General features: G+C 49.3%; 1 protein-coding gene across 8 annotated transcripts in view; it reads right to left on the bottom strand.

Moving 5' to 3' along the window:
* The window catches only part of PALLD (palladin, cytoskeletal associated protein), a 369615-nt gene that overhangs the window by 160007 nt on the left and 190334 nt on the right, over window positions 1–19274 (bottom strand). For all 8 annotated transcript variants that reach the window (XM_055577607.1, XM_055577608.1, XM_055577609.1 and 5 more), the window contains 2 exons: window positions 17724–17843; window positions 14938–15247 (listed from right to left, as the gene is read on the bottom strand). In XM_055577607.1, coding sequence (XP_055433582.1) covers window positions 14938–15247; window positions 17724–17843 — 430 coding nt within the window. The remainder of the gene's footprint in view (window positions 1–14937; window positions 15248–17723; window positions 17844–19274) is intronic.

The raw sequence follows: 19274 nt of genomic DNA, 5'->3' as shown, positions 1-19274 counted from the left end.
CAAGAGAGGACTGAGAGACTGGAGAGGAAGCAAAAAGTGATAGGAAGAAATTTGCAGAATAAATTTTCAAATTGCAACTATCCTACCTAAATATCCTGTATAAGGCTGGAGAAATACTGTGCATCACTGAGGAAATCTCAGAGCCCCAGGATCAAAGATGAGATCTGACAGGTTTGTAGAGTGAAAAAATAGCTGGTCACACACAAAGGTCCAGAAAGCAGACTGGCACTGGACTCCTCCATGTCAACACTGGAAACTGGAAGACTCTGAAGCAATTTCCTCAAAACTTTTAGGAAAATCTACCTGTCCCTTCAGACCCAGCCAAACTGCCAAATCAGTGTGCGGATAAAATAAAAACATTTTCAGACAACCAGGGTCATTTGTTATTTGTTATTCCGTCACTAAGTTCTGTCCAGTTCTTTGCGACCCCAGGGACCGAGCATGCCAGGCTTCCCTGTCCTTCACCATCTCCCAGAGTTTGCTCAAACTCATGTCCACTGAGTCAGTGATGCCATCCAGCCATCTCATTGTCTTTTGCCCCCTCTTCCTCCTGCCCTCAACCTTTCCCAGAACCAGGGTCTTTTCTAATCAGTCAGCTCTGTGCAACAGGTGGTCAAAGTATTAGAGCTTCAGCTTCAGCATTAGTCCTTCCAATGAATATTCAGGGTTGATTTCCTTTAGAATTGACTGGTTTGATCTCCTTGCTGTCCCAGGGACTCTCAAGAGTCTTCTCTAGCACCACGGTTGCAAAGCATCAATTCTCTGGCACTCAGCCTTCTTTATAGTCCAACTCTCACATCCATCCATGACCACTGGAAAAACCATAGCTTTGACTCTATGGACCTTTGTTGGCAAAGTGCAATCTCTGCTTTTTAATACATTATCTACGTTTGTCACAGCTTTCTTTCCAAGGAGCAAGTATCTTTTATTTGGTTACAGTCACCATCCACAGAGAATTTGGAGCTCAAGAAAAGAAAATCTGTCACTGTTTCCATTTTTTCCCCATCTATTTCCCGTGTAGTGATAGGACCGGATGCCATGATCGTAGTTTTTTGAATGTTGAGTTTTTAAGCCAACTTTTCCGCTCTCCTGTTTCACCTTCATCAAGAGGCTCTTTAGTTTCTCTTCACTTCTGCCATTAGGGTGGTGTCATCTGCATATCTGAGGTTGTTGATATTTCTCCTGGCAATCTTGATTCCAGATTGTGCTTCATCCAGCCTGGCATTTTGTATGATGTTAAATAAGTTAAATATGCTGGATGATGATATACAGCCTTCATGTACTCTTCTCCCAATTTGGAACCACTCTGTTGTTCCATGTCTGGTTCTAGAAGCCACTGGTCCTTTATGCTTTCTTTGAAAGCTACTGGAGGATGTGTGCTTCTGGCATATGAGAGAGGAAAATGAAAAACTGAAACACTGGGCATTTAGGAGCCAGGAACCAAGAAAAGAAAGAGGCGAAGGCACTGCGAAGATGACAGTGAAGGGGAGTCAGGAGGAACAGCTGTGCCCTGCGCCACAGAGCAGTGGTCACAAATGGAGAGAAGAATGTGGGGCCCGCCAGGGGACACATCTGCATTTCAGATACTTTCACAGTAATAACAAGAAAAGCAACGTTTAACGCACCCCAACGTTTACTGCAGCAGTTTTCACAACAGCCAGGACCAGGAAACAACCTAGATGTCCATCAACAGATGAACAGATAAAGAAGGTGTGGTACATACACACAATGGAATATTACTCAGCCATGAAAAGGAATGAAATAATGCCATCTGTAGCAATGGTCCACTGCTAGATATTATCATACTAAGTGAAGTCAGAGAATGACAAATACCACATATGTAGAATCTAAAATATGATGCAAATGACCTTATCTATGAAACAGGAACAGACTCAGAGACACAGAGAAGAGACTTGTGGTTGCCGAGGAGGAGGGAGGGATGGACTGGGGGTGTGGGCTAGCAGATGCAAGCCATTACAAACAGAATGGCAGCACAGGGAACTACAGTCAGTATCCTGTGACAAACCATGATGGAAAAGGATATGAAAAAGAATGCGTATGTACATGTATAACTGAGTCACTCTGTTGCACAGCAGAAATGAAGAAAACACTGTTAAAACAGAATTTTCTCAGTTAAAAAAGAAAAAGCAGCAACAGTGTTTAGAAGGTGCTGACTAGCTGCCCTGGTAGTCTCAACAAGACCCGACAAGGCTACAGATAGTTCATCATAAGAAGAAGGCCAGGACCAGGACAGGAAATAGACTGGGTGAGCCTGAGCACTGTTTCCCAGACACGCCAACCATCAGACTGGCCTCCCACACCTGCACAAAGGTGCCGAAACAATTTCTCTGTGACTCACGCAGCTCCTTACTTTGAAATGTTACATCAGTGTGACACACCAGGTTGTATAAGTAGCAGCAATTAAACATTTTCAGAGGAAAAATGCCCAACGTGTCTACTTACTCTTCATGTAGGACAACAGTCACTGCTCCCATAAGGATAAACATCCACCCACCACGTGCCTTTGTCAGGGGGGGGAGTGTCCAGCCCACGGTGGAGACTCTCAGGTTATGACCGTATAGAGTGGTTTTTCCCTCCTGTAATCTCCACAATAATCTTGTTTCACCTTTAGACAATGTTCTGATTATACACTCAAGTCAACATGGACCATAAACGAATAGATTGTTTCTTAGAACAAGACATGCTCACACCACAGGCAACCATAGACAAAAACAAAAAAGGGAACCCGCCAAAACACAGGAAATATTAGTAAATTATATGACCAATAAAGGGTTAATACCCAAACTATACAAACACCTCACAGGACTCAACAGCAGGAAAAAAAAAAAAAATGAACAGCCTGATTAAAAATGGGCAGAGGACCTGAACAGACATTTTTCTAAGGAAGACACACAGATGGCCAACAGACACCTGAAAAGGTGCTCAGTCTCACTAATCATTAGAGAGATGCAAACCAAAGCTGCAAGCAGGCATCCACTCACACCTGTCAGAATGGCCATCAGCTAAGTCTGTATCTGACAAATTCTGGAGAGAGTGAGCAGAGAATGGAACCCTCCCACACTGTCAGTGGGAAGGTATTGGTGCAGCTACCATGGAGAACAGTAGGGAGAGTTCACAGAAGTTAGAAGCAGACCTATCTTCTGGGCCAGTGATTATACTTCTGGACATTTATCTTCAGGAAATGAAATTGCTATTTTGAAGAGACAGCTGCACCCCATGTTTGCTCTAGCTTCATTCACAGCAGCCGAGACACGGATGCAGCCTAAACATCCATCAGTGGACGAATGGTAAAGACTGGAGGGTGTCCCCTCTCTCTCCCGCGCTTCTACACACACACACACACACACACACACACTCAATATTCAGCCATAAAAAGCAGGCAATTCTGCTCTTTTTGAGAACATGGATGGACCTTGAGGACAATATGGTACATGACAGACTGAGAAAGACTAAAACTGTATGACCTCATTTTTATGTGGAATCTTTAAAAGAAAATCACAAAACCCAAAAACCTGGAACTCACAGATACAGAGACTAGATTGATGGCTGCCAGAGTCTGGAGATGGTGAGGGGTAGTAAGTGAAATGGCTGAAGAGGGATCAAAAGCTACACACTTCCAGCTGGAAGATAACTAAGTCTGGGATGTAACGGATCACATGTTGGCCACAGTTAACGATGCTGTGCTGTATATTTCTAAGCTGCTAAGACAGTTGGTCTCCAATGTCCTCCTCAGTGATGGGTATTAAATGGACTTATTGAGGTGGTGTTTCACAATGTTCACATATATAGGAAACACACTGCACATCTTAACTAATATGGTGCTGCATGACAATTATTGCTCAAGGAAAAAAAATTAATAAAAAAAGATCAAAAAAGTTGATGTCTATAAATTTCATGTGAAAGTAGATCACAGGGGAAATTTGACACTGGGGGAAAATGACTCAACCTGGGAATAAATCCAGAGTAAATGAGCGATTGCTCACAACCAAGTGGGACGCAGAGAGCTAGAGGAACTCAGTTATTTTCTCATACAACCCTAAATTAGTTTGTTTTAGACTCTGTGGATTTGGATCATAAAGAAGGCTGAGCGCCAAAGAGTTGATGCTTTTGAAGTGTGGTGTTGGAGAAAGCTCTTGAGAGTCTCTTGGACTATAAGGAGATCAAGCCAGTCCATCCTAAAGGAAGTCAGTCCTGAATATTCATTGGAAGGACTGATGCTGAAGCTGAAGCTCCAATACTTTGGCCACCTGATGCAAAGAACTACCTCATTGCAAAAGACCCTGATGCTGGGAAAGATTGAGAGCAGGAGGAGAAGGGGATGACAGAGGATGAGATGGTTGGATGGTATCACTGACTCAATGGACATGAATTTGAGTAAACTCCAGGATATGGTGAGGGACAGGGAACCCAGGCACGCTACAGTCCATGGAGTCACAAAGAGTCGGACACAGCTGGGTAACTGCATGACTGAACAAGACCCTGTGGAGTGTACGCTGCAGGCTAGGAAGGATCTGGGAGACAGAGGAATTCAAAACTTTAATTTATCATCTATAGATGCTCACATTGTTGGAGCGACTTCTGGTCATTTTCCAGAGGTCAAGCTCTTAAGCAAAAGGCCATTCAGCTCAGGCCAGTCTCCCACCCAAACCCACGACACAGAGCCAGCCTGGCGGGATGGCTTCCCCAAAGACACCCAGTTGGGGCCTGTCCGCGACGCCTGTTGTCTGCCTGGACCCCCTCAGCCACAGAGTTCCACCCAAATCCAGCTCCAGGTCTGAGGCTTGGTCTACATCTGGGTGGCATCTAGCTCATCACCAGCCTGCCTGCACCCTGCCAGGTGCTCAGGTAGGAGGAGATGCTGAGAGATGCGGGCCCGGATGCGGAGCAAGGGCGGACGGGCAGGCGGGCCCAGCTCCAGGGTTCCCGTTTCCGAGGCGCCCTCCTCCTCCAGAACAAAGGCGGCACTGCAGAGCCGGCCTCCCTCACTCCACCCACTCACGACTCTGGGAAAATTCCAGTTTACTTACACTGCTTCCTACGGGCTGTGTGCAAGCGGTCTTTGGCCTTTCGTTACGTGTAGGAGAAAGCCTTGCCGTTTCCCCATGGGTGACACACAGTGGCCAGGGGGCAGTGGCCCTTGGCAGAAATCAACTTCTCAAGTAATACACGGACAGGGGCCATCTCACTGCTTCTAGAAACTTCCGTATGCCATTTTTGGGTAAAAATTAAAACTTCTTCATTATCTTTCTCTCCAGCAAGACAGCTGTTTAGTGTCAGACTGTCACAGTAAGGACGAGACCAAATACAGTTCTTAAATGCAGTTTAATGAGAACACATGAAGTGAAACTCCTGCTGTTTCTCTAGGAGGCCTCACTGTGGAACCCGCTCCTCTGAGTGTGAGACTGCTTTGTGACATAATCCACACTGGCTGTAAAGGACGCTGCTCAAAGGAAACAACAGCTTCGTGAAGGAGAAGAGGGAATCAGACGACAAACACAGTCTCCCAGAATGAGGCTTCCGCCCCGGGGCCAAACTGTCCAGAGGGCCAAGCTACCAAGTCCAAGTTAGAAACGACAGGAGACCTTTCCCTATGCACTGCATGGCACTCAGGCCGTGTTTGACGGCATTTGTTTTTCTTGCTGCAGACGGTACTGCACACAATGATACATCCCAGAAACCAGATGGCACGGGAACTATTTTCCAACGAAGAGAGAAACAAGGACAGGGAAATATTTGTGGTCTTTCCAGAAATCTTTCACAACCTTCACATTTAATGGCTATTACTAGGAAAGCAGAAAAGTTTGCAATGATAGCCTAGCCACATAATTACCCATATGTGACCGATTTCTAAAATCTTCTGAGATAAAAAAGCACACCAGTGAACTGGACCTACTCTTTTGTGGTTCCCAACATGCAGAGAGAAGGGAAAATACTTGGAGAATATGCTAGTGAATCCACGGTGTCACTAGCTTCATACCAGGAGGCTGGAGTCACAAAGACCATCTGCAAAGATACACCCTCAGTCACATAGACACACGAGGGGGACCCACGGGATGCTGAGAACCGAAGCAGCGCATACAACAGGCACACTCCAGGGTTTCTGAGTTAAGATGGGGGAGAGACGCAAGAGACAGAGACACTAGCTGAACACTTTTGTTTACAAAGGCTTTTGAGCATCATCAAAAACCTTCAGAGTCAATACATATCCTTCCCACAGCCTTGATCACAGGAGGCGCCCACGTCACCCTCGTATGACCTCCACACCCAGGGTCAGAAGATGTAAACCTCGCACAGCAAAGCTGCAGGTCCTGACTACAATTAATTCATAGCTTCCTTTTGAAGAAGGGAGCAAACGTGTGTGTCAATTTACACACGGTTATCCAGCCAACGTGTCTCATGAAAATCTACGTATTTTATCCAACTCGTTTAATAAGGACCTTATTCGTAAAACCAAATGAAAGAATATCCAGTTCCCTGCCACATATGGAAAAAGTTTTCAAAAACCAACATCCATTCCAGCGCTCTCCACGAGGTTTGTGTAATCGTAACTTAAGTCAAGTAAGGAAACAGTCATCCTTAGGTTTGCTGAGAAAATGAGCAGTCTGCTTTTACACATGTAAGAGGAATTAACTCAAATAAAGCTCCCTGTGACTAATATTTTCACCATTAGGTGATGGATTCTGTTCAGTGAAGAATCTACATGTTCACAGAAAAAAAGAAATGGATGGTAAAAAAAAAAAAACCAAAAAACAGAAACAAAACTGGCAACACAATGTTGGTCTGTTGCAGCAGACAGAAATAAATTTTCTAGTAGTAAAAGTTGTAGACACAAACTGAAATTCAATACCGATGGGTTAGAGACTCATTAGCTGAGAATGACTGCCTTACAGTATGAAAATCTAGGAAAGAGGCTTGTGCAATAAAAATCCACTCACAGTCTTCCCTGGGTGGAAGAGGTGGATAACCACAGAACGAACACACTGCTACGATGGAAATAAAATAAAATAAAAACACTGCTACGAACAAACAAGTGTGAACTGGACTGGAGATGACCATCTGCTTCTCAGTACTGATACTGTGCCTGGGTTGCTGGGCGTAAAACCCCAGCAGGTGACCCCGGGCGCCTGACGGTCCTGCCCCGCCCCTCCCCCAAGGCAGCCTGGCCCTGCCTCTCCTCCCGGCCCCCCTGCCTCTCCTCCTAGCCCCCTTGCTCTGGGCCCACAGAGCCCCCTCTGCAGGGTTATCTGTGGGGTCCTTATTCCCACACAACACCCCGCCTCCTAGAACAGTGTCACTGGAAATGCTTCTGTACTGTAGCACGTTACTGAAGTCTTGAGAATGTTAGGAAACCTGTTTTGATCCTCTCTGGATCATGTGGTCCAGAATGGTCCCGCGTGGTCCTGGACTCCCCGGTCCACTCCGAGGACAGTGCTGATCCCCCCGGGTGGCTGCCACTCTTCAAGGTCTCTGCGCCCACCCAGCACCCCTCTCCCCAGCTTGACGCCAGCCCTGGCCAGGTTAGGGTGACAGCTTCACTGCTTCCCCTGGCCGTCATCCATATAAACGTTTCTCTAAAGTGTCCACTTTGGGCTTCCCTGGAGGCTCAGCTGGTGAAGAATCTGCCTGCAATGCAGGAGACCCTGGTTCGATTCCTGGGTTGGGAAGATCCCTTGAAGAAGGGACAAGCTACCCACTCCAGTATTCTTGGGCTTCCCTTGTGGCTCAGCTGGTAAAGAACCCACTTGCATTGCAGAAGACCCGGGTTTAATCCCTGGGTTGGGAAGATCCCCTGGAGGAGGGCATGGCAACCCACTCCAGTACTCTTGCCTGAAGAATCCCATGGACAGAGGAGCCTGGCGGTCTACAGTCCATGGGGTCACAGAGTCAGACACAGACAAGTGTCCCCTTTGGACTCCCTGACCACCTTCTCCATGCTGTGACAGCCTGTCCTGCACCTCCACTGGACACTCAGACATCCCTGGAATGCCTCAGCCACTCGCAAGTTCCTCTGTCTTGAGGTTTTGAACTTTGAGCATCCTCTCCCCCTTCGCTTGCTTCCCCATCTCCCTGTTCTCCCATCTCCCCTCCTGAGTCATCTTCATCCTTGGTGTCCATTCCCTTGACTCCTAGCTCTTTTCCCCTCAAGCCCCAATCCGGCTTCACCTGCTTCCCTTTCTGACCCAGCAAGGGCCCGGCCGGTGGTGCCGGCCAAGGAGAAAGCCTTGATGCGGTGTTCACCTTGGAGGGCAGACCACGGCTGTTACCGAGTCCTGAGACCAGGCTCCCTGGGGGCACTGCGGGCCAGTGTCCAATCCCAATGGGTTCTCCCCATTTCCACAAAGCACACAAGTCCTATCCTGGACTCCCTGACCTCTATCATGGCTGGCCTCAGCTTTGCTGGCTCTTATTCATCCCATTCGCCACAGCCCCTCTTCCTCACTTGGCAGGTATTTTCCTGACAGTATTGTTACCTGACTCGGAAACTCAATCTTCCTTTTTGCGTCTCTTCTCCTTCCCCAGTGCTTCTGAGCCGGAAGTTTCATCCTACTTTCTATGCGAGGCCCCACGTGGACTGGCCACTCAAGGCTGACCTGTAAAATATCTGGCTTATCTGGGCTTTAAGATGGAAATGTCTGACTCCTGTCACTTTTATCCCAATGCCTGAGACACGCCTTTGGAGGAAGGGGGTGTGGTTGGTGGAGAGGAGAGGCGCACAGACAGTGAGTGAGGAGCAGAGTCTGTCTGGAACACAGGGTGTTCTCCAGGGAGGGCTCCCAGGATGCGGTCACAGCCCACGGGGAGTCCAGGAGCCTCTGGCGTCTGGGAGGAGAGGAGGGCTCGGGGCCGGGGCTGGGGGTGGAGGGGGGCGGGGGGCGGGGAGGGGGGGGAGCTCATGGGGCCACAGCCTCCTGCCTCCAGCTGTGCTCAGAGCTGACCAGCCTAGGTGACTGAGCTGAGGCTGTACAGAGGGTGGAGGACGGCAGAGACAGGCTACAAACGGGCTTATTTTGTTAATGAATTTTTAAAATTGGATTTTTAAAAAAACTGTCTCTCTTTTTTTTTTTTCTGGTCATGCCACAAGGCATGTGGGATCTCAGCTCCCCAGTCAGGGACAGAACCCGGGCCCCTGCATTAGAAGAGTGGAGTCTTAACCACTGGACCACCAGGAAAGTTCCAGGGCTTATTCTTTTAAAATAACACTTGTAAGCATAAAAGAACTCATATTGAAAAATCAGTTGGGAAATCAAGTGAACAAGAAAACATCACGTGTTCAGAAGCCCACCTACCTGAGAGCTCCTGGTAACATCTGCTGTATTTCCTTCCAACACACAGTAGGAACTTTTACTTATTTTTTTTGGCTATGCCGCGTGACCTACAGGATCTTAGTGCCCTAACCAAGGACTAAAAGTGCCCTCAGCAGTGACAACACAGGTCCTAACCGCTGGACTGCCAGAGAATCCCACATAACACACATTTAGTTTGTTGAAATAGTACTTCTTTTTCTTTCACAGAATTTTTCTTTCACAGTATGTATTCAGGTCATACATCAGTTTCTTCTAGTAGTTTCTGCTCAACACTTTTGTTAATATTTGGACACCAGATTCATAGCACTGTCTCTGGGCATGTGGTTCATACATGGCTCTGTCTTTCCTCTGAGCCAGGTCTGCCTCTTTAAAAATAAAAGGTCTCTAGCCAGCAGGGACTACATTTTCCAGCTCACTTTGTGATCACCCAAGGGGTCCTCATATGCACTTAGACGAGATGAGATGGATTCATTGAAGAGGCATTGCATCATCATGCACTCGTTCACAGAAAGCACCTAATATTTAAGATGAACACAAAGTATTCTTCTGGATGGCTGAGAACTACTTCAAATATACATAGTGTTATCAGCAAATACTTCCAACTCTATTTTAGACACAAGAAGGACTCAAGCTTCTTTTAGGACATGTCTGTATCTTTAAGGACCTCATCATACCTGCTGGGGGAGGGCTCTCTTTGACCTTTGTTCCTTACTTTGCCCCCAACTGCTTTCCTCATTTTCTCTTTGTTCTGTGTGTTTAGATCTAGCAGGTAAGGCTTAACCTAGGATAGTACCTAGGAGACCATTTGTGTTCTAAAGCCAACCAGGCAGAGTGACAGAATTCAAGAGCGAGATCCTGAACCCCAGCCAGGAAAGGTGAAAGGAAGGAAAACTTCCAACGTGCTGACGGGGCTGCGCCTGGGGCCTGGGCCGCGTCCCACGTAAACAGGATGGGGAGGAGCAGCCAGCAGCCCTGGAAGGTAAGCAGACATCCGCGCCAGACGGTGCCGACCGGTCAAGGACACACAGCTTGAAGCAGCAGCGTGCCTGCTCTCCGGCCAGCAGGCAGCAGGGTGCAAGGGCCCCTCGCTTTTCCACACACCTCATGCTCTCTACAGCGTTGTAAAGTAAGACATTCATAAAAGGTGACGCAGAAGAAACGAAGTGAAAAGCCTCCCAAATCAAGTACCCTGGATGTCCTTCTCTACTGTAACTCCATCAGTGGGATTTTAATTTGATCCACTCAGCTTAATTTTAACTAAATAAAATTTAATTTTAATTTGATTTACTCAGCTTCTAGGACAAGCGGGTCAGTGGGAAGTACCATCAAGTGAGTAACCTCTGTGGTTGGTGGGGACAGAGACTAGAGACCCTATCGTGTACCTGGGTCAGAAGTAACCCCGAGGAATGAGGTCACTCTAAACGGGAGAGACTTCTTGCTCTTTGTGGGTCCGTTCTTCTTTCCTTCATTCAAAATATTTCTGCGCATTTACAGTCTATCAGGCCCTGACCAAGGACCCAGCAAAACAGCAGTGAGGTCTTCCACGGTAAGAAGCATCCCCATGGGAGAAACATCACCCAAACCAGCCTGCAGGCAAGTGAGCAGAGATCAGAAGCAGCTCCGTGCTGTGGGGACAGCAGAGAGTGTGGTTTACGGGGACAGCTGGGGACGCCTCAGGGCAGGTGGTAACAGGGAACAAAGAGGGCAGCCAGCCGTCTGCAGCCCAAAGACATGCCAGGGAGTGAACACTCCAGGCAAGGGGACGCCACGCCCCAATTTCGTGTTTAGGAGCAGGGTGGGGACCATGGGGAGCTTCCAGGCAGGGCAGGTCCGGCTCAGCTGATCCTCTGATGAGAGGGTCCAGGCTGCCCCTCCTCCTCCTGTCTGCTCTAACCACTGCTCCTCATCATGCGGATGTCAGCCTGGAACTGGACCAGGCGACACGGTAGCAGCAGTGCATTTATAGGGCCTGTCCCGTTGTAAGACAAGCGCTGCAGGAAGAATCGGGGTCTTAGGGTGGGAGCGAGAGCAAGGAGGAAGACGCAAGGGTCCCCAGGAGCAGCCCATCTGAGAAGCCATTTGGCCCTTTCAGGTAGGAATCCTGACACTGCTTCCTCCAGCAGCAGGGGCGGGGCAGTGAGAACGCAAGCAGAGGAAGCTCCGCCCACACCTCGGGCAGGTGACCGAGCAGGGAGCGCTGCAGGGTCACGGCGCCATCCACAGACACAGGTCGGGGCTCTGAGGCGGAGGGAGGACCCGCGCTCGGCTCACAAGCGTGCACTGTCTCCCCGTTGAGCGGTCCTGCGTCCAGCACAAGGACCTGCCCCGGCTTCCCCTCCTCCTGTCGCCTCTCGGACACCTCATCGGCTCCTTCCACACACACAGGAAGAACGTCAAAGAAGCAGGAAGTGACAGGGTCTGACAGCAGCATCCGCTCTTTCCACGCCTCTGGGCCTGGTGCAGGGGATGCGCTTGGTGAGCGGACAGGACCTGCTTCTCTGTGCTTTCCGAACGCCGCCTGCTCAGTGTGGCCCTGAGGTGCCCCCAGGTTTTCCCCGGAGATGACACACGCCTGTGTCTTTCAGGGACTGCTTTTCGGCAAGAATAAAGAGACAGGGTTTTGTTTCCCATTAACAAACCGAGTGGTGTATTTATGTTGCCTCTTCAGGCAGCATTTGTAGACTTACTCTGAACAAGGATGATAACATGACAAGTAGCTCACAAGCTATTTTACCTTCCTTCCCTCCTCTTTGGCTCTGATAAGCACTGTGATTTCAGCCGCACTTCACCTCTCCTGTGCACTGCGAGGGACGATGCTGGGTGTCAGACACGGGGACTCTCGGACACTCTCACGACTTCCCTGGGTGCAGTTTAAGTGCCCTCTGGTCTATGGTGTGGTGTGTGGGCACCTGGATGTCACTGAACGGCTGTGCTCAACCCCAGGGAACTTCACACCGGGGGAGGGGCAGAGTCTGCACCAAGGACACCGCCTTGGGCGTGAACAGGCGAACCCACAACCCTGGGTGTTGGGGGGGCGCACCCTCAGGGCAGAGGCAGCAGCAGCCAGGGGCTGGGAGGGCGCCAAGACATATGCTGGGGGTTTCTGTTCTAGAATCTTGCTGCAGAAAGGAATTCAGGACATTTCTATCTTTTCATTTTAGTCTTTTTCCCCACCTCTCATGATTGCTACTGAGCTCTTTGAGAGGAAAAATACAAAGAGATTTTCCTTCTAACAATGACACTATTTCAGGAATTTAACAAATAAAATACCCTTTTCAGATTCACTTAATAAGAGTAAATATTTAAATTTCTACTATTTTCAGTCCCTCCTAATTGTTTCCTATTTGTTTGCTTACAAATGATTCAGATGAATGGTATGCCATAAAGTTCCCTACCCACCCCTCAAATATAAGCCTCTCCTTTTCTATGAAAAGGAGTAAAATCATGGGTTGATGAAAAAAGATTCAAGTGGATCAGTTTTTCCACTGCTAATCCTAAGATTCAAAATTTCATTTTTTCCCAAAGTATGAAAAGAAACAGACATGTATAAGAATTTTACTTAGTGGTTACATTAATCATTGACACCCTGGACATCATTCCACATTACCTATAGATGTCATTCAATGGCATTCCTATCAATGGATACAACCTTTAAAACAATGAGCCAACCTTCTCAGGTAACAGAGAAAGGGGTGGAAGGCCTCATACCAGACCTTGGCACTGGTTCCCTCAACCACTTCTGCATTGTTTGACCTGCTGCTTCAAGCATGCACTCGCTTTGTGATGAAAACAAAACCCAAAAAAGTGCTACAATTCCTAAGAAAATTTAAAAATTGATATATATGTTGGAAGGGTCAATCACATATTATTTCCTCCGTAGTAACTGGAAGGTACTCATACAACATGGACATCACGAAGGGATGCTCTAAGGATATACTTACACACAAAGATTTGAAAACAGAAAGCAGGACAAAACCTGCTACCAGCAATGTGACTTCTAAGCTACCAAGTTTCCCTCAATTTCCTCATGAAGGGAATTTAGACACTGAAATCCACCCTCCCTGGACTTGACTTTAAACTCAACACCTGACTAGTAAGCAGATCATGATGTCAGTCTGCAAATTTGTGCCCGAGCCATTCAAGTAGCTCTTAATAACCACAGAAGTGTTCCGTCCATCTTTTATAGACATCCCCCCACACAGCTGAGTCAGCTGAAGAGCTGCTGAAACCCCTGAGATACGGAGACTGCAAGGCCTGTGAATAGCCCCTTCTGTTTGCTCTCCTGTGATTTATACTCAAGAACCAGCAGGTCTTGTCAGTGGACATCTTCCCTCTCTGCCCCAGGAGGGCTGGTCCCTTGCTTCATCCAAAGCACTACAAATACACACTCTGGATGCAAAGATAAAAGCAGACGGCAGAGACAATTAATTCAGTGGGCTGGAGCTACAGGGGCTCTCTTCAGGTGGCGTCTCTGAGCTGCTGAGACCTGTCCCGCATCTCAGGGGGGCTTTGTCTAGGTGAGGAACATGCTACTGTACACAACTGAGCAGCCCACCACCCACAAAATGAGCCCAGCAGATACAGGAGGAAGCCTGAGGTGTTCATTGTAAAAGATAATAAAAGCAAGTTCTGAAGCTGCGATACAGGGCAGTGCAGAAGTTTCCTTTCACAGAAGTGCCTGCCCATCTGTTGACTCAGGCACTAGTCTGGCTGATTTGTTATTTGAGTGGTGTAATAATGCCCATGAAACTGCCCAATAAACAATAAAGTGATGAACAAATGCAAGATGCCATCCTAATCTGAAAACTGGCCTGTTCCCACAATGAGCCACAGGCAGGGGGAGGAAGCAGTCACTCCTGTCCTGAGGCTGCCTTCCTGCCCCACAGCACACCCCTCCCCCAGACAGCGAGGGGAGCACAGGCCCTGGGGAGTCCATCCTCGTGGCAACATGGCCTCAGTGATAGGACTCTGACATTCCCGCCGACCTCCGTCACAGCAGGGACTCAGCTCTGCTCTGCTCAGAGGGATCCCTTAACTGACTCTCTAACGGGTTCACCACCACCCTCCCCAGAGGCACCAGTGCAAACTGCGCATACAAGCATCACCATCCTTTTGTAACAGTGGGAACCAAGTAGGAAGGTGGTGTGGGTGGAAGCATGCCTTTCGTGGAACCCTGCACCCAGCGGCTTGTGCTGGGGGAGGCGCTCTCCCTCCACCCCTCCAGCAGCCTGCCACACCTGGAACCTCCATCTTCAGCCACAGGCTCCGTGCTTAGTCAGGTTTCCTCACCAACTCCTCCACTTAAGACAGTGGCAGTGATTTTCACAGGCCGGCTCTCAGCAGGCCCTTCCCCACCTTCTGAAGACACCTCTGCCCCGGGCAGGACACCTTCGCAGCTGAAACCAGCTACAGTTTTTAGCAAAAGGCAGGTTGAACCAAGCCTCTCACATACTTCTCTGCTTTGGGGTGTTTTTTACATTTGAGGTGCCCCATTGAGTAACAAGGTCACACAGCCGGGACACCTGCCTGCAGGAGGCCTTGCCCAGGGGGAGGTCTGGACCCCGGGCCCCTGGCAGAGGCTGGACCATGGACGTGCAGCAGGGGTACTCACAGCTTGGGCTTGGCGAGCAGAGGCGGGGGCTCCTTCACGGGGGACAGCAGGGCGGGCGGGCTGGGGAGAGCGGTGCCGCCCTCAGCTCGGCCATTCACCATTCCGTTCACTCCGCGTGCAGGGTGCACACAGGTGGCTTCCCTGTCGGAAGCAGAGCTCAGCCCCGACTCAGGGCCGCTCTTGGGAGGGGCCTCTGCTGGCTTCTGCGCCACCAGCTCGAAGGGGCTCGCCTCCCATAGGGGAGAGGGCAGCGGGAAGTGGCCACTGCCGGACTCTCCTGCTGAGTCGTAGCCGCAGGCGTCTGTGCTGGCTGAGGGAGGGAGAAGAGGAAACTCGGTGAGATGGCGTGGCTGCAGCCCCTTCCCACCCCACCCACAGCCTAGAGCCCAGGCGGGGGGCTGCTGCGGGACAGTGTTGGAGGGGGCAGCGGTGGGGCAGGGCAGGCTGGTCCCCCAGGCTGGACTTCATCTCCCAGGTGGCTCACAAGTGGGACCCCAGCTACTAGGTTATTAACAAATTTCAAACAAGAGCTAAAAAAAGATGACAACAGACTACTGGTAACGACGACCTTATATGCAAGGCAGCAAAAGAGACACAGATGTAAAGAACAGACTCTTGGACTCTGTGAGAAAAGGCAAGTGTGGGATGATTTGAGAGAATAGCGTTGAAACATGTATATTATCGTATGGAAAATAGATGACCAGTGCAAGTTTGATGCGTGAAGCAGGGCATCAAAGCCGGTGCTCTGGGACACCCTGGGGGATGAGGTGGGGACGGAGGTGGGAGGGGGTTCAAGATGGGGGGCACACATGTGCACCAGTGGCTGATACATGTCAGGGTATGGCAAAAACCACCACAATTCTGTAATTATCCTCCAATTAAATAAATCTGGGCTTCCCTGGTGGCTCAGATGGTAAAGCATCTGCCCGCAATGTGGGAGACCCAGGTTCGATCCCTGGGTCAGGAAAATCCCCCTGGCGAAGGGAATGGCAAGCCACTCCAGTACTCTTGCTTGGAAAATTCCATGGACTGGGGAGCCTGGTAGGCTACAGTCCCTGGGATCGCAAAGAGTTGGACTGAGCAACTTCACTTTAAATAAATTAAAAAAAGAAAAAGACCACACAAATGCTGTCAACGGATGCCACTTCATCCTCTCTGTTTCAGCCTAGAACACCCTACCTGTGCTTCGCTGAGCTTAGCTCAGGCTACAGAGGTTTTCTGTGCTGAGCAGTGGGAACTCATTCCTTCACTTGTCTGTCCTAAAGCCAAGCGAGGCTCTCAGGGAAATGTCTTACGACCTCATAGGGAATTATTTCCCGTTCAGGGGACTGCTGCAGCTGTGACTCAGTGCAGAAATCACTGCTCATTTCCCAGGACAACAGAGCGTCCTGACACAGGGTGTGTCTTCCGAGGGCCCTGTGCCCCGCCCAGCGCCCAGCACCCAGCAGGGCTTCTGGAGCGTCCTGAAGGTGCTCCCTGGGGTGAGCAGAAAGCTTGAGAACAGCTCTTGATCACGTTTGGCCGAGAGTAGGTTTACCCTTGAGAAAACTGGGAAATACTACTTGCTAATCTCAGTCACACAGACGTGGGGCTGGCGCTTTGGCTGCATGGTCAGAGCGCTGCACCGGTGCTGGCGCCATTCGCTGGGACCGTCTTCAGCCCGAAATCAAATACTGGGCCCCCTCTGTGGCTCCGATCACAACCCTGGAGCCTCCTGTTAACAGAGCACTCAGTCCTGCCAGCACAGCCCTGTGAAGGAGAACTTTACAGTTCCTTTCTTACTGAAGATGAAGAATCAGGAATCCCTCCCACCGCCCTAAACTAGTTTGTCTGTGTCTCTGCCGCCCCCTACCAACCAGCTTGCCGGCTTCTAGAGAAATCCCTTTGAAACTTCCAGAGCATTGAATCCACCTCCAGCTGAGGACTGCATCCTGACCGCGGTGCTAGGTGCCGCCTTGGTCAAAGAGGTATTTTATAACCGTTGTAAAATAAACAACAGAAATATCGCCATAAAACCCAACTAAGGCTACTTAATAATAGCAGAATACTCATGTTTGACTCTTTTGTGACCCCATGGACTATAGCCCACCAGGCTCCTCTATTCATGGAATTATCCAGGCATGAATACTGGAGTGGGTTGTTATTCCCTTCCCCAGGGAATCTTCCCCACCCAGGGATTAAACCCATTTCTCCTGCATTGCAGGCAGCTTCTTTACTACTGAGCCATGAGGGAAGCCCCAGAAAACAGTTAACTAAAGGTTAAAGCAACAGAGGAAAAGAATGGTTTCAAGCTTTCCCTAAGTGCTAAGTTTCTGAGTTTACAAAAATGCCCCGATATTCTTGGAGGTTGGTTTGAACAATAAAATGCGCTGCTTGAGTTCTTCGTAGGACTCAGCTCTCAGTGGAATCTGGTTTCTACGATCTCTGCCGTTTCTCTGGGTCTACTGAGTGGGGTTAAACAGTGACTGACTCGCCCTGGTGCCTCCCGATCCCTGCGTCATCCCGGTAGGCAGAAAGACACGGGCAGCCAGCTCCATTGTTCCCAAGACAGAGAACACACACCCGAAATAGCTGCCTACGTGTGTTCTCTCACCACACTATCATCACCCTGTGTTTTCAGCTCTTGTTTCCCACTGCCCAAACCCCGTCCCCAACCCACTCCCCCCGCCTCCCAGCGCCCCCCACCCCAGCCTTCTGTTTTGTGATGAAGCACGGATTCTTAGCATGACTCCTGGAGGCTGGGCAGTCCTCCGGGTGGTCCTTTCTGCAGTGGGGACCTGGTGTACCTGAGGTGACCACCAGCTGGGCAGTGCTGGCTGCTGAGCCGTAATCATTGCTGGCCGAGCACGTGAAGATGCCAGCGTCCTCGGGGAACGTCTCTGCGATAACCAGGGTGCAGATCTCCTCTGGAAGGAAGAGAACCAAGTCACTCATCAGAAGGCACCCACAGGGTTGCTCCCAAGAAGCCAGACTTCTGCCTTCTAACCCAAGCAAATTCGGTAACAGTTATCATGGGGTCACTTTATGAAGTATTCACAGTGGAATCTCTTGACATTTAATTTAGCTGTTCAACCTGGTGGCAAAGCTTTGGTGTCAGATGGATGCTTGGTGATTGTGGCCAAGCTCTGTCTTCATCAGCCTTGGCTTCTTCGCCTATAAAACAGGGATAACGTACTCCTCATGAGGGTACTACGACGAGCACACAAGAGGTTTGCAACGTGTGTGCCCGTACGCTCGGTATGTGGGAGACGCCAGCCCTGCCTCGTTTGGCTGATGCTCATGAAGTTTCTCAATAACAAAAGAGCTGCTCAACTGAAGCCCTTACTGGGGACATCAAGCTTCACTGAGAAGCTAACAATGGGGAAAAGAGAACACAACGGGGAAATGTTTGACTGCAGACAGTTACTCCGGAAGCTATTGTTACACAGTGTGGCTGTCTTCTGTGGGGTGAGAAGCTCAGACTCTGGGACCAGAGACCGGGAGACCGGGGCACGAATGAGGGTCTTGCCACATGGTGCCTTTGTGCCTCTGGTCTCTTACCTAAAGATGGAGACAGTAAGAGAATGTACCCTCTGGGTCTTGTATGGACCATGACTCATAAATCATCCATCACAGGGTTGTCATGAGGGTCGATGCGGGTAACCATCACAACGGTTCGGAGTTACGGAAGCCCTTCTCAGCACGAGGTACCACTATTAGCACGGAACAGACATGAATTTAGATTTAACCCTCATGCCAACCTTGCAAGTTGCATTTCCTATGATTAGCCTGTTTTACAGATAGGAAAGCTGAAGCATGGTAAGGCTGACTGATTTACCCTAAGTCATGCAGTTCATGAGTGGCAAAATCAGAATTTGAACCAAGTCAGGCTCCAGACTTCACTCTCATGACCATCTATGGTTGTGACAAGATACGCACTATGCTTAGGGCACTGCCTGGTGACTTAGGGTGACTGCTACGTCGTAAGGAACTGTCGGTGGTTTTGCTAAAAAGAAGCTTAATGTAGAGTGCAGTACCTATTCCTAGTTAATCAATGTATGCATAATATGCGTTGTCATTTTGGGAGTCTATTACCTATTATTACATGGAATGACGGTCTATGCTGCATCAGTGACATAGGACGGCTGTGTTGGTAAATGTTAAGAAACGTTGTGTATTTCTGATTCCCATAGACACCAATTAATCGCACATCATGTGGAATACGTGAGACTGTGCTGTGGCTTGTTTGTAGGAATGGCTGCAGCTGCTCCTCCTACACCCAGGCCCAGGCACCCCCACACCAGGCTCTGCAGTCCTGTCCCAGGCCTTGGATCGGGGGTTCCCCTCTTACACTCAGG

Source organism: Bubalus kerabau, chromosome 4 (assembly GCF_029407905.1).
Source record: "Bubalus kerabau isolate K-KA32 ecotype Philippines breed swamp buffalo chromosome 4, PCC_UOA_SB_1v2, whole genome shotgun sequence".
NCBI classification, from domain to species: domain Eukaryota; kingdom Metazoa; phylum Chordata; class Mammalia; order Artiodactyla; family Bovidae; genus Bubalus; species Bubalus kerabau.
The sequence above is the reverse complement of the archived record's forward strand: the minus strand, read 5'-3'. Positions and strand labels throughout refer to the sequence as shown.